This window comes from Grus americana, chromosome 16 (assembly GCF_028858705.1).
Source record: "Grus americana isolate bGruAme1 chromosome 16, bGruAme1.mat, whole genome shotgun sequence".
NCBI classification, from domain to species: domain Eukaryota; kingdom Metazoa; phylum Chordata; class Aves; order Gruiformes; family Gruidae; genus Grus; species Grus americana.
Genome location: NC_072867.1, coordinates 11,507,227 through 11,532,364, shown reverse-complemented (window position 1 = coordinate 11,532,364; position 25,138 = coordinate 11,507,227). Strand labels below are relative to the sequence as shown.

Here is a 25,138-nt window from a genome sequence, read left to right as displayed (position 1 = left end):
TCAAAACACTGGCTTTTATTCTCCTCTGAGATTCCATCCACTAACTCTACTCTGAATAAATTGCCAAAAGGGAAAATCAAAAGCAGAGCAAGCATGTGAGCTGGAAATGCAATATGTACTTCTTGTATGAACTGATTTAAACCTATGATGTTTTGAAATGTTGATGGGGTTTTTTTTTGCAAATTTTCAGAAGGTTAAAAGCAGTTCGTGTTGGTTTTTTGATTTTTTTTTTAAAGTATGTAGTTTTTTCTGCAGATTTTTTTCTGATGCAATTAGATTCATCTGCTAGCAGCTATACTTACCCATTTAAAGATGGTTGGCAGCAGCATGGATAGAACCAAGATCAGTCTAGATCATGGATGACTGTTCTTCACTAAACGCACATATTGCCATTTTTCTTCACTACAAATACTATGAGGTGGATTCAATTATAGCAGAGACTATGCCTCTAAAAGCAACAGCCTAAACAAAAGAAAAGCTGAAGAGCAAGAGAAGAAATGGGCAGAAAAATCTAAGATCTACAATTAGATGGCTCAATAGCTAAGAAAGTCTGCATTTGGAAAAGTGAGTATCTTTTCCAACAGCATTCTGTGAGTACTGCCAGTAATTAAAGCAACAGAATGAAAAAGTGGCAAATATTTTCCTGGTCAGGTCCCAAGTCAATCTGTAGCACTGCGGAAGGCGGATGCGTACGAGTCACAGTATTTCAAAAGGCCTTTGCCAAAAGTCCATTAAAGAAATTAGAGCAGCAAGAGGAAAATGGCAAGTCTGCAGAGCAAGTTAGCAATCATCGAATCCTTTAGATAGAAAAGGCACAGCAGACAAATCTGCAACATTTGGAACTGAGAAAAGTGAATTAATTTTCACAAAGGTGATTACTGAAATTTTGAAAAGAGACATCAGCAGCAACCACAAAGCCTAGAGAGAATTGACACATTTTGCAGAGATGCATACTTTAAAATAAAAAAAAAAATCAGCTCATGGTAGTGTTAGAAGAAAGCAGCAAGTTTTAGGGCACTTAAGTTCCTCTTCAAAGAGGCAACCTAGAGATACTGAAGTTATTTAAGTTAATGGACACTATATGGACATTATTTGAGGCTAGAAAGCTGACATTAAGACAATATGCATGACTGATACGTGCCCTGATACAATGCTGTGGTGTATAAAGATTGAAGAAATAAGCATTAAGTGGATTGTATTATTGCGAAATGCAGAATGCTATCCTAAAGACATTGCTAGGCATAAATCAATCACCACCAAAGACTAGAAAAAATGCATCCCAGAAACTGGTTCCCAAACCCTAGAGTAATTGGTATTTTTTTTTTTTAAGAAAAGAAAGTGAACAGTACAGGGGAAAGGAATCTTACTTCTTCCTCCAGTCTTTCAATCACTGCCAGAAGCTGAGTACAGCTAATTAGGCTACATGAAAAAAATAAACGCAAATCCCATGAAGCAGTCTTCTCCCCTACCCGCTTTCTCCGCCCTGCCAGCATTTACAAGCAGTTTCCACACGGTGGCGTAGTCCGGATCGAACAGTAACCCTGCAGGAGCCCATCACCGTGGGCGGCTGGCAAACGTTGACTTGTTTCCCTGTAATTGCCACTTCTCCTCCTTTCCCGCTTCATTACACTACCAGCCACCGATCCTCCTGTAGCGAATGCATAAGACATCAACGTTGTGAATTTAACAGTATTTGTCAAACTATATTCTAATGATTACGGTTTAAAAACTAAACATACGACGCTATTTCAGAACAAGAGGATTTAACTGTGAATTCCCCATAGGCTTCCTTCTTTGCAAAGTAAAACTACTTCAGCCAAAGCTGTCTGCCTACAGATGCAGGTTGATGTGGTACCTCACGGCTTGAGATGTAATACACCAGGACCACTAACCTCTCCCCCCCCTTCTCTTTAGCTAATCACAAAACTTGAATGCTTCCGTCTCAGAGCTTGAGCTTCACTTAGATTTACAGCAACAATAAACTAAATTTCTAAGCACGTCAGACTACCAGTCTAAGAAATATGCATGTGTAACAAACCAATACTGAATTCAAATTGTTTTGAATTTTTATTCAACTGTGTGCAAATTGGTGCTTTCTTTTTTTTCAACTCAATTTGTTCCCATGCCAATAGGAGGCATGAGCCCATTACAAAATGAGCTAAGCAGAATTAACCTTAGCCAGTATATATGGATTTAAACCTTGAAAATGTTTCCTTGCATCCCACACCTATGTGGACAACTTAATTTGCTTATTTTTTGAAGATCTGACCCAGGTAGTTCACATTAGTGAACTTCATTTAAAAAAACATCATCGGTGCTGACTAATACTGCCTTCATTGGTTTGTATCTGTTTCTTGTTGATCTTTCCCATGCATTTTTCAGTGACTAAACTTTTCATTTAGAATTAAGAAAAACAACCAAAACCCCTTGAACGAGGGTTTAGTTGTTTGGGGTTTTTTGGTTTTGTTTTGTTTGATTTTAAATAAAATGACTATAGTAGTAAGGTCACGTCTTGCTTCAGCAGATGTCAAAGGTCCTACGATATTTGCTGTAAATGTAGAAGATACGGGGTTTTCTCCTTAGGTTTAACCTCCTGTCCTTCAAAACTTCCAACTCTTCTCACCGATGCAGATCTGCAGGATCTGTCAGCTGACCGTTCCCACCCACGGCTGCAGCAGGGCTGTTTCAGTGATGTACCCACACCGCTGCCTGGGACACTTTAGGAGAAAAGTTAGAAAAATCAAGATGCACAGCAGGCATCAACCCAAGCAGACCTGCTGATGTACCCAACGCAGTTTCAAGAGTACCATTCTCCAAACTACTCCCCTACTCATCCAAAGTTTACCCTTGAACATAAAGCTCTCCTAAATCAGAGCAATGAGGCAAGAGACCTGCTTCTGTCAAGGCAGCTCTTGGGAACGAGATTTCCCCCCCCCCCAAGTTTCAAGCTGATTTTGCACAGGGTACTGTAGCTTAATTGCTCACACTAAATACAGCCCAGGTATCAGATCTCTTCCCTAGACTCGGGTCCAGATTGCTAGCTGTGCTTAAATCAGAAATCCCAGGGAATGGTCTGGAAAAATAAAATTGGAATTGTGTTTTCTGAAAGCATTTCTATCCAGCTGAAATTTACAGCATTAAACAAACAAGGTTGTGAGGGAGCTCCAAATGAAATGGTTTTGCCTACCCCATTGCCAGCATTCAAAGGATTTGCTTTCCACTTTCCCAATATAAAACCTAGCGATAAAATAAAAACAAATCAGGGTTTAGTCATACTTTTAAAGGATAGCACCTTTCATGACCAGCAGCCTGCTGTTTTGGAACAGTGACAGAGCACGAGTCAATCTGCCAAGTCAGTGGAGATTCTAGCCAACACACAGCATCTACATTGTGGCCAAATTCCTGGAGGTGTGCGTGAAGTACTACTGGGAAAGCCTCGTGAAAAGCTCTGCAGAGAGAAATGCTGATTAAGATCATTAAACCAATCACATAAAATTGTTCAGATGAACTACAAAGCAAAAAAATATTCTTCCAGACCACCGAATGAATGGGACTAACAGCAAAGGGTTTTGTCACTTTCGACTGCATCACTGATGGAAGAGTACAACTGAGAGAAAACACTCCCTCCCGCATCGCTGTGTTCCCACAGGACGGGGCATCTCTTCCTCCCAAGCTACTTCAGATGCTGGAGCGCAAGGCTGCAATGGCAGTTCCTCCTCTTCTGTGGGAATCCTTTGTCACTTTTAATGAGGAACCAAATCTAGACCCGAATTACAGCAGGGGATGCAGGACTCCTGACTGCAGAGGGGTGTACATGGTCCAAAGTTTAATACCGAAAGAACAACGTGTGCAGAAAATTGAAGCGTCAATACTAATTCTTTCAGTTCAACTTTCTTCCCACATTTATAAAGTGTGAGCAATGTTTTCAACAATAGTGAATTTCTGTAAAGCACTTTGAAACCTGAGATTTTAAAGCTGCCTTCACCAATTTGGACATCCACTACTTAACCATGCTCTAGGTAAGAACTAGGTAATCCAACGCTGCCAGATAGCTCTGGGGAAAAAAAAATAATAAAATCACAGCTGTAGTAGAGTTACTCACAGATCTTACAAAATCTCATGGGCAATTTTCCTTCCTCTGGCTAAAATAATCTCACAATACAGATGCTTCTTTCAAATAAAAAGTTTAAGAAGTTTTACTGTCTAGGAAGATGGCAAAACAGAATTTAAAATTTTTGACAGTAACAGTAAAACACATAGCACGAACTTTGAAAAAAGTTTCCTAGGAGTATTTAACGCACATGCACACACCAAAGGCAAAGACAGTCTTGTAAGCTGGAACGGGCACTTGAGAACAAACACTGTGCTCTGCCACACTGACTCCATGTCATCTTGGACAAGTCATTTCAGGGACTTGGACGAACTAGGACTTAATCTTCCAACTCTACACGTAAGCAGAACAGCTCTGTAACAGCTCTGGCGAGTGTTTGATTCCAGAGTGACCTACAAATGGAAGCCAAGTAAAGCCTTGAACAGGCTTTGGAATAGTTGCAATTCCTTCACTTCTACTTAGCAACATCTGACTGGACAACAACGTGTTCCAGGTAGGATGAAACTACACACCATGAAGAAACCACCGTCTGGTTATCTCTGTTGTGAAATACCATAGCCAGTCACCCCCTGCCCCTTGTCTAAAGCTCATGTTTTTGTATCTAGTCCAGAGTATCCCCTTCAAAATAACTATTTACATCCTTCATTAACAGAAATTTGTTGCACAAGTAGGCCAAGGAAAAAATTCTTCTCAAGGCTAGATTCTCTTCTTATGAATTTTTAGACTAGCAAAGTGTTATTTTGTTTGATGGACTTCCTATAGAAAAATAGTTCCATTGATCCATAGAATATTACACTGTTCTACTATATAGTCATCACAGAAGAAGCTTAGGCTTTTCTAAAAAATAAATACATGCTTATACTTAAAAGATTCACTTAAAATCAAAGGTGTTTCATTCGGTGACGTAGAACAGTACGAGAATCTAGTCTGATCTCACCAATGACACTGCTTTGAGCAGGAGGCTGCACTAGATGAACCTGCAGAAATTGCTTCCCACCCCAGTAATTCTTTGATTCTATGATATATAGATGTTCACCATAGGCTTATGTCACAATTCAGGAAACGAGGAAGCTTAAAAGAGAAGCTACAGATTTCTTTACAACAAGCTGTCAATATTATTATACACAAGTCAATTTTTGTATGCCTTCTCATCTACAGCCTCCACATCTCGTTTCAGAAATTTTAAATAAAATTCCCTTAACAGACTTACCCAATGTTAGAAACATTGCTCGTTATATAATAGCAGACTCAAAATAAGTAAAAGCCTTGTAACTACAGAAAGTTAACAGTTCTGTGCAATACTTCCAAACCACCTTGTCAAATATGCATTGAAGTTGCCCCTCCATTTGCTGTAAGATTACATAAAAGGAGCGTAAAGCGAGCTGTTACATAAATGGCACCTCTGCCGAGTCCGTACTCATTCCGACACCCTCTAAACTGAGTTGCACTCTGTGTTAGTGTTGTCCAGTGCCATTTACTTTTAAATGGCACGGGCTGACCCAATAACCTCCTGTTCTCTCTAAAATATCGATATAGGAAATATAATTTTGTATGCAAAATAATCCTTGTTATCTTCCCAACCCACAGTCTGCTATATATTGTTAGCTATTTGTATCGTAACTTAGCCATTTCTTAAGAACTATTTACTCTTCAACATCAAAATCCTTCCTTCCCCCATTTTCAGCAAAATGGATTCAAATGCAGCCAATAAAAGCAATCATTCTTTACAACACAAACACTTATTTTGTAATTACTTACCATTTCTATTTATTTCCCTCTGTAAAAACCTTTATTCCAGAAGTGCTTTTGTTCTTCAGAACCTAGTTACAAGAGCTTATAAAAGGCTCTTTTTATTGCAAAATGCTCATTTTAAGTGCTTTACTACTGGCAGAAGGACTTGGCGTGTTTGACAGAGGTAGCTAAAAGAGGCTGCAAACGGCACCGCATAACCGAGCAGCCAATTACTGTACATGACAGGAAAGCCTGAGCTGATTCACAGGTGCAAAGGCTGCCCCACTGACTGCAGCACGAGGAAGAATGCCATGGTTATTTTCAGAAGTTGCACACAAGCCAGATGAATGCATCACAGCAAATTTAACGTTAGGTAACATAAGTCTTTAAACCCCCGTTCACACTCCCCCCTCCCAAAAACAAACACCCCACAACCCACATCCAAACAGTTCTCTCTTTAACTACATTAAGCACAACCCTCTGAAAGGGTGGGCTTTTTTAAAAAATAGTATCATTTTTATGCAGGGAAAAAAAAATATCCTTCCTCATAGGCAGCAGTTCCCTCATTTCCCTTTGTCTTCTGAATTATCAGGCTTGTATTCATCAAAACATCACGCAGTGCTATGCCAAACAAATCCCGCATTGCCTAGAAATGTCTGTTTGCTCTGTAATGTAAAGCGCAGAAGAGAAGCAGAATAAAGACAGATTAATTTTTGAAATTACTTTAGTTCATTCTGTTGAATTCATTTCTGTTCAGATTTGGTGCTTTTTCCACAGGTGGTGTGGCACCAGATACCTGCACTTATAAATTACCTGAGCATTTTGGTTGTACACATCTTTAAGAACAGCCATTTAACATTTTCCCTATGCTAAGATTTGACTTTCTTGGTTTGCCTTTATGGACTAGTTTGCCTTATTAAGTTCAAAATTCCCACTCCTATCCAATTTTTCCAATACCACAGAGAAATATCTATCTAAGCATAACTGCTCAATTACCTTACAGTTACTCAGAAGCTGGCCAATTCCCAGCTTCTAAGTGCTTTGCTATTAACTCTGCATGCAAATCCTCGTTTGTGTTAGACTGTTACAAATGTTATAACAACAATTACTTCTGGACAAAGACAGCACTGACTCAAATGAAAGCAAAGGAAACCTTGGCCATTTTTTCCTCAGAATTTCTCTGAAAAAGTCCCACACGAGATCAGCACAACCAATCTTTCCCTAAACAGTACCACACTCACACTTGTACTGCATTTGCTAGAGCACTGTCCATATGAAAGGCTCATGTACCTCGACACGTGATACACTGAGGAAGATGAGGGAGAAGAGGCACCAGGAGGAGACGAGCACCAGTCCCTGTGCTGCCCAGTGCTGGTGGCAGCTCTTCCTTCCCACCGTCCCTCCAGCGCAGCCACCGTGGCTGTCGGCACCGAGCAGGCTGCTCGCTCTTCACCGCTGCCGCTGACGATCGAGGCACTGCAGACAGCTGGCCACAGCTGGAAGGAACCAGGCTACCAAGAGCACACAGGTACAGCATCGCCACTGGGATACCACCACCCAGCACCACGCCAGCAAAAAGCTCTGAGCAGCACAGGGGGAATGACTCCAGTTACTACCTGTTCTGTACATCATAACCCAAAATCTATTCCAAAACTTCCAATTCTGGGGTAGGCAGGGAACAGGAAGGTATTTTAATTCTGATCTGTGAAATATGCACTTTTGAGGAATTTCTGAGAATACATGAATAGCTTTATTCAAATAAATAATTCCCATATTTTTCAAGTTTAAAGCAAAAATCCATGGGCATAGTTTAAATAAATAAATCCCATTAATGCGTTCATAATTATCTCTACACCTACTTTGATCATCTCTACTTCTTTCTGGGTAAAAAGTTTCAGGAAATACACTACCTTTACATTACCTTTAGGTATCAGTTGTGTGACATATGTCATGCAAAAACATACCAGCCTTATTCAAGCACTTACTGGAAAGATGCACAAAGGTCACAATAACATCATGAATATAAAAATAGCCACAAGATACTTGCTTAGATAAATTTATTAGTGCATAGGTTAGAGATTTACTTCCCCTCCAATATTAACAGAGCAAAGACGTTCATGTGAAAAACAAGCTTTGTTTTGTTTTAAAACAAACTCATTGAGGCAGCTATATAACAAGTAAAAAGTACGGAGTGGCCTAATCAAATTTCTGGTCTTGATTGGCAAATTATTGCATTATAAATAAAAAAAATTCAACATGACAGGATTTGGGGGGTCATTTTAGGTAACCAGCTGTTAAACAGCAGAACTGATTTTTTCCCCCCAATCTAATTTGTCTATCTGTATAAATAATATTTACTGATAAAAATCTAGAAAACTATAGAATAAAAATATATTTTACCTAGAACCAATACTAAGGCAACCAATCTTTCCTTACTTTGCATGTAAACTTCCTCACAAACATCGGTGAGTGTTCTGGACTTAGAGGTAAAGAAATTTGTTCATCAACGAAGCCAAAATTTTTCAAGCGACTTCTTTATGGCTGACTTGCAAAAAGACCAATAATAATTTTTTTTTCTTTTTTAAACATGTTTGACATCTGAATAGCTCCAGCACATTCACAGTGTATTTGGACAGCAAAGCAGGAATATTGATACATACAATATAAATTGTAAACTTTGCTGAATTTCATTAAGTCAGACTGAATTATAGTTTACTGAGTAACTTTGATCTCAGACACTTTCAGCAAAACTTAAGTTTAAAGACTCTAACCTTTTAGGACCAAGTTACTGCAGTAAACATTATAGCTGAATATCTGGAAACATTGACAAGCGTAGTTTTAGACTGTGTTTAAAAAGGCACACATTATACTTTCCTCTAATCCTCTTACAGTGTAAATATATCTACATATCTACATGGATATCCTTAAACAATGAGAAGTCAAAAATTCAAGTTACAAATATTTTACACACAAAATACAAAAATAACCTGTAACATTAAATGCAGTTATTTTGTTACATTTGAAGTCTTTCAAGTCTTGCAAGCTAGCATTACAACAGGTATGCAGATACTAAAACACTTCATATATGTTATAATGACACATACATTTCATAACAAATCAGTGTCTTAGTTTGTATTATGTTTCAGACTTTTCTGAGGAGTTTATCCCCATGTGCTATATTCACACATCAACGTTAGCAAGCTACTGAATAAGAAATCTTGACTTGGCTTTAGAGAGAGAAAGTGTAATTTTTGTCAAATTCATATGAACAGTGAACTAAACTGATCCACCAGTTTCCTTTGCACAAGGATTATTTGTAAAATTATCTGCTCAAGTTCAAATTCTGTGTGCTTCATTACTGCGTTCTTTTACCAGAAATGTTACAACTAACTTTTGTTATAAAGGCAAGTAAATATTTAAAGCAATTAACCTTAGTCACATTGAAAGAAAAAATAAAAAACCTGGGAAGTGTAAAAAAGTGTGTTTTTTTTTCTTCTCAAGTGTAATGCATAGGCTGACAGTTAAATAAGTAGTCTTTTCAGGATAAAATATTTTAGCACTTATTGGAGAAACATTTTTTAAGTATAAAGCTTAGAAAGGTTAAGGTGACTAAATAATTAAAGACAAGGCTACATCTCATAAAAATGTTCACAAGAGTGCTAGCAAAAGCAGCACTGGTAAGTCCTAGAATTTGTGATTAGAATTGTATTAGCAATAGGAAAAAAGCCAAACCATCAAAACTCAATAGTCTCTCAACTCCCTATTTAAACTGTTTGTAACACTGACATACAAAAAAAAATCCCAAGTTACTTTAGTTCAAAACAATTAAGAGCAAGTTTCAGTCTCACAAATGTATAGTTTATGATGCAAATCCATCCATACCCTAATACATTCTCATCTTCATTTATGAGTAAACATTAAGAGTGATTTTGTTTTAATTTTTAACTGTTAGTGATAGGTCGTCATCATGGAACAGCGTAAGGCATCATTTATTAAAAAAGGTTTGGTTTTACTGAAGATGTATTTTGGAGTTTCTGAAGGTTCGGAACTCTTGGAATGTGCTTGCTATGATAGTGTTGTTGCTAGGATAATTCCAAGTATCAGAAGCAATACAGTTACACATATAATTATGAACATCAATTTCTGCAAAAAAGAGAGAAAAGTTGAGATTCAAATACCCTGTCAGATACAGAACTGTTTAAATACATGCACAGCCATAGAAAATTAATAAATACTGATACCTAATCTGAGTGTTTCTATTTTCTTTCTAAAGAATACTTAGTGATATCATTTCCTAGTCTTTCTAGTCTTTCTTTTCTAACATACATGTAACCATAGTTACAAGATAGAGCTATCTGTGTTAACATTTCTCTATTTTGCTTCACAGAATAATTGTTATTACTCATACCCAACTTCTGTAAATACCATTACGTATAGAAACAGATGCAATAGCGAACGTTTACTTATCAAGGTCAAGTCTAAGTACAGTAACACTGCTTACTGTCACCCTCCTTGGATAAATATTTGTAGCCTGCTCAAACCTTTACAATTGTACGCTTAGTGGAATTCAATAAAACATCAGTAAAGACATTGTGTAGGTAATAGCTCAGAAGAGCTGCAAGGAAAAAACAAAAACAAACAAACAAAAGAGATGGGTTCTATGTACATGCAAAGTCTCACATTAGGTCAGGTATTTCTGACTACAAGCAATGATGCAGTAAACCCTGTTATCTGCCCATAAACCAAAGCTGAGAAGAAACTAACATCAAAACTAAAAACTTCAAAGAGTGTTAGTACAGAAAACTGAATTCCCAATTAGGTGTCTAAAACAACATCCCGCTCATAGCACTTCATATATATAGTTTGAAGATACTGCATGTAAAAAGTTGAGTTTCTATTGGACTCAGAAGAGTTAACTGCTGTTTTCTACTTAGCCTGGCTAGGTGTTATCTTGACAAGAAATGGTAGATTAACACAGAAAAAATCTGAAGATTGAAAGAATTCTCAAATTTATGTCCTAAAATTCCAGTTCAAATCTTTTTAGATTTCCTTTTAAAAAATACATTATTTCCCACTGTTTCATTTAATCTAGTATTAATAAACAGCTTCAAAAGAAGAAATTTTAGGATGTTCTGCAAGACGTAATAGCCAACTTCATGGTTGTACACATCTACTCTTATAAAAGCTCTACTTAAAACCATAGTAAACCCCATTTGACAAACTTCCCAGTGTAACTAGTATTCCACGTCTTAGCGTAGATTATCTGCTGATGTGAACTTTCAGTATAAAAAAAAACAAATCAAAGGAATGGTAGACAATAACTGGATTTTTTGGTCTCATTTCCTTCTGTGTTTATGAGTTTTATGTAGTGACTGCATTCTGTAGATTGAGCAGCTTACCACTAGATGTCAGTTTTCAATATTCACATGCACCGCGCTTTTATAGTATGCAGAGTCAGAGAAGATCCACCAATGCATCTCAAACCGACTCCCCCATAACTGTACAGATATTAAGGGTTAGTAGAACAATACAAGTTGCCAGACAAAAACAAGAGCAAAATTAGTTGATTAGTTACTTACTGCCACACTGGCAGGAAGTCATGCATGCTGAGGTTATCCAAGCATCACGGAATACCAACAGACAAACCAATAATTAGACCAATTATGGAAATCAACACCAATGACACAATGATAATTATCCACATTTTCTGTCAAAAAACAAGGTATTATTATTTTAGTATTAAGCACAATAAGACTTGCATTTATTTTCAATTTTTAAAATAGTCAGGTTTTAGATCACATTCGTTTTTATTAAAGCCTGCAGTATTCTCAAATTGAGATAAATGTATCTGTATACTCTTGCATAAGAATTAACAATTTTAAACAATGTTTACAGGTTAACTAGTATGATTAATACCTATATAGTTACCCAAGATGAGAAAACCACCATTTACAAACACATTAAGTGGGCTCTTTTGACACTTAAATAATATTTTTAAATGTAACAAGTATGTAGATATGTAGATATCTGTCTATCTATATAAAGATACATTATTCTCACAAATCCAACTCGCCATAAAAAGCCTCACAAAATTGCACAGCATCACAAAAGGGGAAATTAGGTCAGAAGAACAATTCAGTCACTGCAGCCATACAGTTACGAAATACAAAAATAAATTGCTTAGTAGTTTGATTTCGGAATACATCATTTGGCTTTCTGAGGGGAAGAGAGCTATTGAAATACAAAACAAGTTTCCACGCCAATGGAAAATCCCTGAATGTTACTTTGAGCTCAATTCCTCTACAAAATTGAGCATCACAGTTTAATGTCATACCCTTTCCAGAGGGAAGGCGCCCCTAATTTAGTACTTTTACAGGAGTATAAAAGTAGTTATCTGTAAAAGGAATAATTACAGATGGAATTCTATAAAAGTAAGCCTGCTTCAGCAAAATCAATAATTTTATTTTTCCTGCTAACATGGCAATTTTATAGCTATAAATCCAGGTAAGTTTACCAGTGATAAAGACCCAAAAACCTTTAAGCTTAGAGTCTGAATAATTTAAGGTCTCATGGTAGTTGATGAGAAGAACCTGTGAATTTATCTACTAGCATACTAATTCTTCTTTTGGGGTTTTTACACTCTGTAATGACAGTTTAAGTGGAAATTGTGAACATAGCCATAGTTGTGCATGAATTGCTTATGTAGTACAAGAAGTTTCTGTTCTCTTCTGGTAATATCAATTTTTAATATTAACTAGAAAAAACCCAACCCTATATTGGAAATGTTCTGATTTCTTTCAGATAACTTTTGTTTGTAAAATCCTCTGGTAAATCTTCCCCTGTCATATACTAATTTATAACAACATCTTCTAATCCAATTTTAAATTTTACAACTACAAAAAAGTAAAATGTATGTATTAGTTCTACTTTGAAGGACTGAATAAAGCAACAACAACAAAAGTCAACTAAAATTGAAGGTCACTTCATAATGTGCTAAATGAATATACTGGCTAGCACAATTACAGAAAGACAGCATACCCTTCGTGCTTTACTTTGATATTTAACTGCCTTTTTTGTCTCTTCTTTTGCATGTTCCACATAATCTGATGCATTCATCACGTTCTTTTCTATGTTGTTGATCATTTCACCCTTAAAATGAAATTTTAAAGAAAAAAATATTATTGGATCCTTGTTTAATGAACCTAAGAGAAGAAAGGCTATCGAACGTCAACAATTGTTTAAAACAAAGTGAAAAATGTACATATTAGTGGCTGACTTTTTTCTGCTTTGATGTGTAAAGGAAAAAGGAAATGAGAAGCAAAGGCTCAAAGTTCTAACCAAACAACGAATGTTCATGGGCAGGGCAGGCATGTTTCTCCCTTTTGCAGGAACAAATACCGAACACCTGAAAACATACCTTTGAATGCAAGGTATGTTTTAACAGCCACGACTAAAAATGACATACTAAAGAGATCAGAAATCCTTGATGTGCCTGGAAGTGGGAAAGGATACTGACTATTTTAACACAAGGATCAAGAGTTATCTAAGAAAATGCACACATATAATAGCAACTTCTAAAGTTCCTCAGAAATGAGGGTTTAGAATGTCAACACATAACAAATTCAAATTAATTATGATGAATGAAATTTGGTAATGAAATGGAGGATTGGTGAAAAATTACAGGAAGTCTATTACCTGTGTTTCTGTCCATCAGAAGAAATACTCAGCAGCAGTAAACAGCAAAGCATTAAAGAATGATGCACAAGTAACTTTTGTTCATTTTTAATTCTAAAGAAAACTGCTACCAATTTGCCTTGGCTACATATTTAATATCAAAGCAACACGGAACTGCTAGAACAAAACCCAATTAAAAAAAAAAAAGTTCTTTTCAGGAAAGTTTCTCTCCTGAACATTATTCTTTTCACTTTCCTGCACAAGTCAAAGAATTTTAAGAACAGAAGTTAAAATTTTTTTTGTTAGATAATTGGGATGTAAAGACTACAAATAGAATGAATTTATGTACATGTCAAGACAAAGATTATGAATGAGACAATTTGCCTGACTTGTCAATCCCTTTACATTCACGTTAGTTATAACCGTAATCATAAGTTTGTAGTATGCACAAGTTGCGTACATCCTTGCTAACACACAATTTATTTTACCACAGTAGTCCTTTACCATGTCTGAGAGAATCCTATATTCCCAAGATATAAGCCAACATTCCAGGAGACAGTTGTTCTTTCTTAAACATGCACAACGTGTTCAAGCATATTGCAATGTAAGCACGTTCAAGAAAATATTAAGTATACCAACTGAAAAGAAAGTCTATGCTTAGTTATTTATAGCATATACTACAAGCACATCTAGATTGTATGTTTGTCTAAAACAGAACAAAACACCTTTAGTGATTAACTTTCAGATATTCTAATCACAGTCAAAAAACACTAGGTCTGTATTATCTGAATATAAGCAATTGTTTCTGCATATTTCAAAGAGGAAGACTGGGGGGAAAATTCCCACTACATAAAGGTGTTTGAATTGGTTCACTTACCTGAGTCTCAACAAACATTGCCATGTCCATAAACATTTCATGTAGTTCCCGTATGCTAGATTCCAGTTTCATAATATCCTTGTGACGTGACTCAATTTCATTCAGAGCTTGCCGAGTTATTTGAGAGTCTGATATAATCTTCAAGAGAACAAAAAAAAGATATGGACATAAGTATGTGCTGACACACTTCTAAATAGCAGAAGCAGCAGGAGACACACATAACTGGACCAGAAATACATACATCAGAAGTGAAAATTGAAGGATTACCACTCTCTAACATTTCTTCCAGTTCCTCATCAGTGGTGGTCTTTCCAGCTAGGATAAAAACAACAGTACTTCATCACTTATTCATTACGGAACATAAAACTTTACCATACCAGAAGGATGACAACTCAAAGAGAATTCTCATATTGAGCATTTTCCACGATAAAACAAGGTAGTGTTTAGCCATTACCGACTGCCATTTTGCATATGAAAATCAGAAAATATCAAGTGATAGCAGAAAACCAATGTAGATTCAAAGCTACGATGAAGAATTCCTCCTGGTTAGTGGTGGGTTTTTTGTTGCTGGTTTCGTTTTGGTTTTTTTTGGTCAAATTCAAGAGTTCAATTAGAACCATTTACAATGTTCATATGAACCTTCCTAAATTGAGTGTTCTTCAGAAGGAAGAACCTGAGATACAGAGTATTTATATAACATTCAATATTTACCTATTCAATCATGTCACATTGGCACCTAATTTACTTGCTCGCCACCACTGCATGGGCAATAAAATCTTCACGTAAATTTGATTTTACCAACACAGGATTACATTCATATTCCACATAGAGAACATGATTACCCATAGCGTACCTACATTTCTACTTTTCGTATGACATTTAACAATTGATGTATTTATTATGTTTATTATTGCATGTTTAAGCAAACTGAATCCTATTGATCACACTGGTATGACAAACGCAAGTGTTATGAGTTACACAACACATTCAAGTGAGTTGTACAGTATGCTTTTAAAAATTACATATCAAATCTCTATTCTTTCCATGCAAAGTTGAATATCTGTAATAACTTACATAATTCTGTCCTAGCAGATGAAAGTTACAGTTTGAATATTACTTTCTGATGTTAATACCCAAGAATGCTGCAAAACCTGCTTTAAAATTTTCAGTGCTGAGAGAAAGCTGAAGGCTCTAATTGGGTTATAACAACATTAACTTAAAAGAATCACGTCCTGAGGTATTAGGGTCCCTCCCCTAAAACATGGAAGAATTGAACTTGCCTGATAAACTTGGCTGAAATGCTGAATTGAACCATTAGCATGGGAGCCTACTGACAAATTTGAGAAGCAAGTGAAAAGCAAAGTTGTCTTACAATTTGCCAACATTTTATATTGCTAAAGTAGTAAATGCAAACATGTGTTTGCTTTTACAGAAGATATTAAAAAAGGCTAATTTTAGGTACAACGTGTTATGGATGTTTTCAGACACCTTCTGAGGTAGGTGCTATAGTACAGAGCAGAGTCAGGTACCTTTCTGAATACTCATAATAATCAATGATTAAAGTAGTCAAATGTGACTCAGTCAACAAATGATTAGAGTACATCTAACAGCAGCACTGATTTTGTGTCAGCTGAATTTAATAAATGTTATCGACAAAAAGAGCATAGCATAGAAAGAGATGTCCTGTTTAGCACGTTAATTTTGGAATGGCTTTTAATAATACTTGCTATCTTCAGAACGCAGCTTTTCTTAATGTTTTAAGATACCACGCTGAAAATTAAGGTAACAAAGGAAAAAGATATTTTCTTTCATAATTTTCAACATAAAAGAAATGATTTAGTAAGTTTTCCCTGTCTTTTTTACAGCTGTTCTAAAGAGCAGTACCAAAGAATTTATGCCATACGATAAAATTGCTTCTTTTCCCTCACATGCTTCAAGAAGATGTCCAAGAGGTACAATGCTTTGTATCATCTTTAAGTAGTAAGAAACAAGGGAGGTAGTAACAACAGAATTAATCTTTTTTTAAAAAAGCATATTGAGGTCACTTACTTATCTCTAATTGTCTCTGTATCCGACCTTTGCTGCGTTCTCGAAAAAGAGTTTGGGTCTCGTTGTATTCCGTCATGACCTCCACAAACTTGTGAGCTAATACAGAATGCTGTTTTTGAGGATTTAAAAATGTGGAACAAAAATGTTTAGGTTTTTTTGATACAGCAAATACTACTGCACAACAACTGAAAGCGGTATTTATATTCCAACAAAACAGAACATGAAGTTCTGAAACTATTTCAGAAAAGTGAAACTCATTCTCTCATTTACTAGAATACTTTAACCTTATTAAGTGATCATACCTGTGTTTTTCTTATCCTGAGGTCCACTGATGTCCGATTAGCATTTTCACCCTGATCAAAACTTTGTTCAATAGCTAAGAACAATACAAGAATATTATAAGTCAATGCTTGGTCCATTATTTAACAGTGTAGCTCAGTTACTTTGTAAATAGTATTAATTATTACTTTTTTCATATACAAGCTCCCTCATACATGTTTAACATTTCAGGGGAGGAGAGGAGTGGCAGCAATATACATATATACACATACACACACACACAGTTCAAATAATGTTGATAATTGGCACAGATCTTGAAACACAGTAACTACTTCAATACTCTCAATAGAGTCGCATTACTGTCTATTGGTCTGGAAAAATTTTAAAAGGTGTAACAAAATGGGCTGCTTTTACAGTTTAAATAATAAATACCATACTCTAGTGTTTATAGAAGGAGAAAAGCATATAGTAATTGTAATATAGTAACATTAAACCAGTCAATATGTTTCAAAACCTATGTTAAACAATTAAGACATATTCACAGGGGAAAACCACAGCAAAATTAGCTAGTCTTAATTACAAGCGACAGTAGTTTCATTTCTCTTCACAGCTTACCCTTCAACCTGGCTCGGATTTTATTAGCAATCTTCTTTATTTCCTCATTTAATTCTTCAAGTTCTTCCTTTGTTCCTTAAAAAAAACAAAACAAAAAAAAACCATTTTTTAGAACTGTTAATGATTGACAATAGTAAGCCAGCAACCTCTACCTTGCAATCTCATAACTGTATTCAGTACAACCATGCAGAGATGTTTATTATACTCTTAAGTACTTTAAATATGATTTTTTAACAGCATACTATCACATTCCTGCTCCTTATGACAGGCCCTTACACTTAGGAAATGATACTACCAAATCACCAACTAAGCCAGGTGATAAAATATTCTACGGTTTTTCTTAATGTAACACTTTCAGGGCAATATTCATTTGCTGGTCAAAATGGAAGTTCACTGAAGTCTATCAAGTGAAAAAAGAGATTTATCTCACATTTTTTTTTTAGATCTTCTGTTTATCACGGACTCATTGCTTGTACCCTTATTAACATGACTGTACCACATGCTACCTATATTTTTGGAGAATACAGAGTATTCATTAAGAACTTAGCTAGATCTCTGTTAACAGATTTACTGAAGACACCACATTCACAAGAGCGTACATTACTTACAAGCAATGCCATGTTCCTACACAATTCAGACGCATTATTGAACACAATTTTTAGCACAAACACAAACTGACAAATGAACTGAGACCACAGATTTTAAGCATTCAGATGAACCCTTATTAAACCTGAGACTCCTTGACTGTACATGATTGTTAAGACAAAAATCGTTTGTAAGAACGCAAACATATGCCCATTCATAAACAAAGGAAATAGGGAGGGGAAAGAAAAACTGACATCCAAACTTCAGTTTTCAGCAACAAGATGGCAGATGTTAAGCTAGTGTTGCAACATCCCACAAAAATATCTCAGCATCTCTTCTTCCCTTTTCTTTAAACGCTGCCCACCACTCCAGGCATGTCTTGAATTAAGCAGTGTTGAGAACAGAAAAGGTTCCATGTTTCTGGGTAAGTTCCCTAAACTTTCAAGTTCTCTGTTCAGAAAGCGCATCTTCACTTTCAGCTTTGGGGTTACAAAGATCCAGCATGGCACTCTTACTACCACGGAAGCAGCTGGCTGTAGTGTTAGTATCGGACAGGATCTTGCCCCTACTGAAGACTTAAGAGAAGATAATGGCTCTGCTGTACGAGCTTCAGTTGACAGCTTCAACGTTTTCCCAAATTAAAAGAAATACAGGTAGCTTCTAAGTTCCTGAAGACATCATCAATTTCAAGATACCATATTAAACTGAGTTTTGGTCTAGCAAAGGTTTGGATGATGTAACAAATATTCTGCAAAATGTATTTATTCAAGTGAGCCTTAGAAAAGGTAAAAATAAGCAAATGAAAACATTAATTCCAAATTAAATATGGAAATACTTAAATAAATTGTGTTACATTTTGCATTCTGAACACCTGAAGTTCTATTCCTATAGAGACCTAAAACAAACAAAAATTATTTCAGAATATCTAGCCACACATATCTGAAATCTAAAAAGTGATACTCGCTTCCTTCAGGATTTGGTGCTGACAGGATAATGCTGTGCTGCTTCTTCACTTCTTCCACATTTTGTGCTATTTTTGCTATATTATTTCTAAGTTCCTCAACCTAGAGGAAGAGAAATATGGCAATGAAAACATTAGAATAATTCACGGCAAAGATTTAAAACAAATAAACAAAAAACCCCACAAAAAACTTTAGTAATAAAAGTCGTACAGTATTTCATTGCAACATTTGTAATTATCTAACAGAAATCCTAGCAGAAATACTGACATTTAAACAGCTTGCACTTTTTTTTTTTTTAAGAAATAATGGTATTCTTAATAGCAAATATATTCTATATGGCCAAAAACTTAAGTGCTACTATTCTTAATAGAACAGATTTTACAACTCTATAAGCAAATTCCTTGTCAACAGGGAGTTAAAAACACTCCTATGCAGTAAAGACAGAAAATACCCTGAACTAAACAAGCAAAAGTGTGACCAACATTTGATTTGGCATTCCACTACAAAGCATGTCGGGGGCGGGGGGTGTAGATGAATTGTTAAACCTAATTACAGAAATTAAAAGGCACGGAGAGAAAACTGTAAGTCTTTAATGCATGGTGAAAACTATAACTTTACCTGTTGGAAAAAGTCATCCATAAAGTGGTCTTTTTCAACAATAACTGTCTCCCCATCTTCATTTCCTTTGCACTGCAAAAGACAACAAAACAAACCTATGAAATAAAACTCAGGACACTGTTCTGAAACAACGATGACTTCTTCTGCACTGATACTGCATACACACTTTTCTCAATAGTCTACAAAGTCAAAAAAGTAAGTTTTCCTTTCTGAGGACTGTAATCTAAAAACAAATAAGCGGAGAGGTCAAAGAAAGTCACCTGACAACCATGAAGCTGTGAATGCTAAGGCATGTACTCCTCTAAACAACTTCAGGACAGAACCAGTCTGTAAGTGATGTCAGTTTTCACTATCTGTCATAAAAATTATTAAAATACAATGTGGCATGTAAATGTTCTCTCACAGCATAAACATACTTCCACAGTGAGTCCCACACAAACTGAAAATAATATTTGGTTTACTGAGACAGTAAATCAAACCCTCTCAAAGAAATACTAAGAGGGATGCTGATGACTGACTTTTGATGCAATAAGCTACACATCTAATGAAAGCTGGAACAAAAAGCTATCAACATCTGCTTACTAGTTTTGCCCTTGGGTGTTTTCAAGGCTGCCATTCCACATCAATTCACACATAATTACGCTACACTAAACCACACATGCATTACATCATCGATAAAGCCTAGAATAGCAGCCAAGGAGGCAGAAGCTCAAGCTGACGGGTCTCCAGGGCACGCAGCCCAACGCGCTCCCTGCGTCACACTTCCCTAACCCTTGCACCAGCCCAGCAAAATATATGGATCTCGACAGTAACTGAGATTCAAATGTTACTGAAGGAAGAGGGAGAATTAACATGCATCATATAGAGGCAAAGAGTTCCAGCTTCCATGTTCTCTAGTTCCCTCTGTAGAGCACTGACTGTTTGAACTGCATTGAATCAAAATTAGAAAACATTATTCTATCATAAAGTCAATGGGCTGTCTGTTAGAAAAAACCTAGAAGATTGGTAACATTAAGGGATTTTCATGCTCAAAACTCCTTTTTTCTTACCAGCCCCTCTGCCTTTGACCTTCTAACACCCACCTTCTGCTCCTAAACCCTGAACCTGTTACCTAATTTAATAAAACCAGCAACAAAGGACTTCTTGAGTGAGATCTGTATTATTTGCACGACAATTCTGCAATTTAATCCAATGCCAAACACTGCTACTATCTAATAAAGAAGGTTATACTAAATTATGAACTATGCATCAAAATCTAAGACTGCCCCAAATCTTCAAGGATAGTTATTACTTATACTTTCTGACAGTTCCTGTCCTGCAAATTCAGGGAGTGCATAAAGCCCTATGACAATATGTTTGTCAGAAATCATCTGGGTTTTATGCTCAGGGGAACCACAATGCCTCAACTGAAATAAAGGAATTTAGATGTTATTGCTCTTCCAGACCACCTTCCAATCACTCATAGTTCTGTGTGTCATTAAAGACTTTTTGTAGTTACTCATTTTGGGAAGATGATTGCTAGAACTCAATATGAAAGAATCTCTCCTTAGGGATTGTAATCAATTAACAGTCTTCCTTAATACAAATAAGCAAGGAAGGCCGTGCCCAAATGAAGTTACTCAACTTTTACCCATACCAGAGACTGCACTGCTACAAAGCTACGTTATAAGTTAATATTTAAGAATGAGCTACACCTTAAAGACATGGAATTTCATTATCTATGTAAAACAACACCTTCTGCTTAAATTTACTGAGTAAGAACAATCTAATTGTTTATAACTACATCCTGTGTTTAGTTAACTGAACTAAAAATAATGAAAATAGTATCAGCTAAGAAATTCAGCGTGTCAGCTTTTAGTTTGGTCAGAAGATCTTGGTAAAACATTAGACACCTGAGTGAATCTTAAACAAATGAAAGGTACAAAAATCTTACTCAGAAGTCCTGCCTGTGGGTGCTAGGCTGGGAGGAAGCAATCATGATTACCCTCCTTGCAGTTGGTTCCACGTTTATTTTGCTTTCACATTTGGTTACAACACCACCAAGTGACAGATAACTTTGCTGTCTACAACTTGTTGAAGGATTGATGGACAGCCTACCTCGAACATCAGCACTTCAAAGACACTTGATGACTTGTCAACCCCTATTCTCAACATTCTTAAATCACTACTTACCTAAATACAGCTTTTGACAGAGCACACAATTGAACCAAGAACTCACTTTTGTCATCAAGTTTAGCAGAAACATATTGTTTCTCCCAGACCTTACCTCCTCAGTATAAGCAGTATCACAAAAAATTGATAAAAAGTTTCACATCAATGCCAAGAGCAATCTAATGAAGTCTGTTTGCATCTCATACCTTGAGACTGAAAGTCTGGGCCATACAACTCCATAAACATTCATACACTTATAAAATATATCAAGTTCCCTCAAAAGTTGGTTTATATGATAGAATCCAGATATTCAATGTCATTTCTCAGCTCCAAGTATGAGCTATCCTGATGCCTTATGAAACCTCTCACACTTCTCATGCCTTATAGAATTGCATAAATAAGTCTAGCTTGAGATGTCTTACCAAATTAATTACTGAACTTTGAAACTGAAAACAGCTTTTGACCTAAAAACATTACTATTACTTGCCCTTGAAATTCCAATCAAGGTTAGTTTTTTTTCCTCAGTCCAGATCACCTGTATTCCTCTGGCAGGCTGCAAGGACAACAACTGACCACCACTGTCCCAACAAATCAGACCCAAGGAGTGGGTGACAGAGTTCTAGAGTTTCTCCTTATAGCACCAGTGTAAGCCAAGGAGGACTTACAGAGGGCCATGGAGATCTGTCAGGCAGCTTTGGCAGGTCAATCATTAACACACATTTAGTAGCATTATTGTACAACCAGAAAAACATCACCTGGTAACTGTCTACAAGAAATTATGCTGTTATGACATGGAAACATAAAGCTCATCTTCAGAAAATTCCATGTTTGAACAAAGACTAATGTAAGAAATTAACCTGAGGAAAAAAAAAGAACTCAATAATGTTTTCCTCCTCCTGAAAAGGATCCTTTTGCATTTTTTTCTATAGCACCCAATAAACAGGTTTACATCTTACCTCTTTCTTAAATGATTTAACAATAACAAAAAAGTTTGAATGAGTTTTATTAACAGACATCTGTTTTTTAATATCTGACAGTAGCTAAATGTGCTGAACTGAGTGTCTGAACACAGCTGCTACAGCTCATTTTAAGATGGACTTGTATCTGTGAACAGCAAACCATCGAAGGCTGGGAGAATATTTTACACAATCATTGCTATGTACTTGCTCTGTTATTTTGTTTTTGGGGTTTTTTTTCTTCCCTAAGTATCTACTATCAAGCACTGCTGAAAATAGCATACTAGATCAGAGAGAACCTTTTATTCTTCTTTTAATTGTACACTCATTTATGCTCAAAGTAACTAAAACTAGTCTGGGATTTGATCAATTGTCCAATTAATTGTATTAAAGGACAGTTCAAACAGCTGGAAGAAGTTAATTTTGGCTTGCTTAGAATAATTTAGAAATGACATTAAAATAGTCCCCTAGAAGCGGACAAATACAAATAGCAACAAATGGTTGCTATCTTCTGAAAATGCATGTACTCTAGAAGACTTTTTCTAGCTAGAAAATAAGAGGAAGCAGCATTATCTGAAGGCTATATAATCTGCATGTCTTCAAGAATTCCTTTCTCCAGCAACCATTTTAGCATGGTTTAACTGCCCAAACACAGTGTATTAAAATTATCATAGCTTTTTGATACTTTCATTATGTTAATGGACCACAAACACTGATAAGTAACATTCTCCCTAGATAAAGGGAAATCTAGGAAAATGTTACAACTTTTAATGACAAAATAGTTTGCTTGCCGTCAAAATCCAGGCACACACACGAGGACATGGAAACTTAAGTTTACATTTAGTTAAAATGGGTCAGGGTAGACTGGCTATAAAGTACTAGGATCTCTTAAAACTACTTGTAAGTTCTATCCACCTCATTTCCTGCAAAGACCCAACGTGGTACACATGTAAGGTACAAAGTAATATACAATTACATTATTATATTAAGGAAAGAGACAAGGCATAGTTATTCATGAAGATTCTGCAGGCCCAGGCCTGTTCAAAAAACACAGCATATAAGCTCTACTCTCTTCACTTAGTGATTTAGCCAAATAAAATACAATGGAACTACACTAATCAAACTAAAACAGTTTGGAAAATATGCAAATAAATGTTAATACATTATTTTTTCAGTTTATTCCTTTTCAAAGCAATCTTATATATGTGTGATCAAGGATCACCGTTCAAAGCATTTATACTAGTAAAGTCCCTTCACAAAATCATGATCTTTTTTGATATTTCAAATAAAGATGTAAATGGAAGTTTCTACTTCCATGAGTTCCCTGCAGAAATCAAGTTTTACAAAAGTCATCTCCCTCAGGTATGCAACTTTTCAAAATGGCATATCAACTATACACTTTTAAGTGATAAAATGTAGATGAGATTAAGATGAACGAGCCCCTAACTTTTATGCAGCTCAACACAGGTCAACACTGACATATATATGGAGCCCTATAACTATCACAGGAACTCCTGTGTGTTCTCTATTTCCATTGCTTTCCGGGGGGGGGGGAAAAAAAAAAAAAAGGTCAAATATCCTTTTATTTTAACCAAGCCATATCCTGTTGAAGACAGACATGATGGTACCTCCCTCCAACTCGCTCTTCTTTTTTAGGATACTGTTTTCAAAGCACAAATAAGGGAAAGGAAAGGAGCGTATAAACACAACCAGCTACCATTTTGTAAACACGCAAAAAATAAAACCTGCCGATGATAGCTTTATTGACGCATTGCTGGTTACATAGTTCCCAAGCAGATAAATCTACCCCACTATACTACGGGCAGTTCGAAAACAGAATTATTATCTAGTTTATCTGCCATTCAAAACGCAAACGTTTGAAACGCGCCAGCGGTCAGGAGGAAGCGGGGGAAGGTGATCTATAAAAATCGCAGAAGCTTGAACTTTGCTGCCAGATACCCAGGCTCCGCCGCACCGCCCCGGCCCTCGGGAGGAAGCCGCCCCCCTCCCCGGGAAGGGAGCTGGCAAACAGCGTGCGGCAGCCGGAGACCTCCCCGCCCCAGGGACCCGGCCGAGGCGCCAGCTCCGCGGCGGAACATCCACCTTGGCCGCTGACCGTTACCTCAGGCGGTGGTAACGGCCCGCACGGCCCGCGCCTCCCCGCCCGCACTCCGCCGTCTTTGTCCCCTCCCTCCCGCCCCGCTCCTCGCCTCAGCCCGCCGCCCCGCTTCCCCAGGAGCCTCTCCTCTCTCCGCGCTCGCCCCGCCGCTCCCGACCTGCCCCGAGCCCTCACCTCTGCCAAGTCGGCCAACCGGTCCTTCATCCCCGCCGCGGCTCAGCGCCTCCCCGAGGCTTCCCCGGCTGCTGCTCCTCGCTCGCTGCCGAGGGCCGCCCGCGCCCGGCCCGCTGCCGCCGGAGCCGCCTACCCCTTCGCTCGCTCCCTCCCTCCCGCCCCGCTCAGCCCGGCGCTGTAGACGGGCCGCGCCACCTCCCCGCGCTCCTTCCTCGATGCGAGAGGCGGAGGCCACGC

The 25,138-nt window shown here is 37.0% G+C and overlaps 2 protein-coding genes across 25 annotated transcripts in view; both read right to left on the bottom strand.

Annotated features, from left to right (window-relative positions):
- Window positions 1-5,985, bottom strand: part of RIMBP2 (RIMS binding protein 2) — a 171,720-nt gene extending 165,735 nt beyond the window's left edge. For all 18 annotated transcript variants that reach the window (XR_008579568.1, XR_008579569.1, XM_054844747.1 and 15 more), the window contains exon 1: window positions 5,870-5,985. Coding sequence is in view for 16 of the 18 variants with exons in the window: in XM_054844747.1 (XP_054700722.1) it covers window positions 5,870-5,872 (3 nt within the window). In the remaining 2 variants the exon portion in view is untranslated. The remainder of the gene's footprint in view (window positions 1-5,869) is intronic.
- A 1,638-nt stretch (window positions 5,986-7,623) lies between these two features.
- Window positions 7,624-25,059, bottom strand: STX2 (syntaxin 2). 7 transcript variants are annotated; one of them, XM_054844776.1, is made up of 11 exons: window positions 24,902-25,059; window positions 19,502-19,573; window positions 18,886-18,985; window positions 17,337-17,411; window positions 16,745-16,818; window positions 16,443-16,551; window positions 14,635-14,708; window positions 14,394-14,531; window positions 12,881-12,991; window positions 11,422-11,549; window positions 7,624-9,985 (listed from the first exon to the last, which is right to left on the bottom strand). In XM_054844776.1, the coding sequence occupies exons 1-10, from the start codon at window positions 24,929-24,931 to the stop codon at window positions 11,466-11,468; spliced, it is 867 nt and encodes a 288-aa protein (XP_054700751.1). In that variant the 5' UTR covers window positions 24,932-25,059; the 3' UTR covers window positions 7,624-9,985; window positions 11,422-11,465. The 7 variants fall into 7 exon arrangements, with proteins under 7 accessions (XP_054700751.1, XP_054700750.1, XP_054700755.1 ...); XM_054844775.1 differs by lacking the exon at window positions 11,422-11,549 and adding an exon at window positions 11,242-11,340; XM_054844780.1 differs by having other exon boundaries at window positions 7,625-9,985; window positions 11,501-11,549.
- Window positions 25,060-25,138: the final 79 nt, after the last annotated feature.

What these genes read in the sequence shown, in the direction of transcription:
- STX2 (XM_054844780.1), bottom strand. Translation starts at nt 24,931, where the DNA reads ATGAAGGACCGGTTGGCCGACTTGGCAGAG. An exon ending in GGTTGGCCGACTTGGCAGAG is followed by an intron (nt 19,574 to 24,901) that starts GTGAGGGCTCGG and finishes TGTCTTTTGCAG; the next exon opens with TGCAAAGGAAATGAAGATGG. An exon ending in AATCCGAGCCAGGTTGAAGG is followed by an intron (nt 16,819 to 17,336) that starts GTAAGCTGTGAA and finishes TATTGTTCTTAG; the next exon opens with CTATTGAACAAAGTTTTGAT.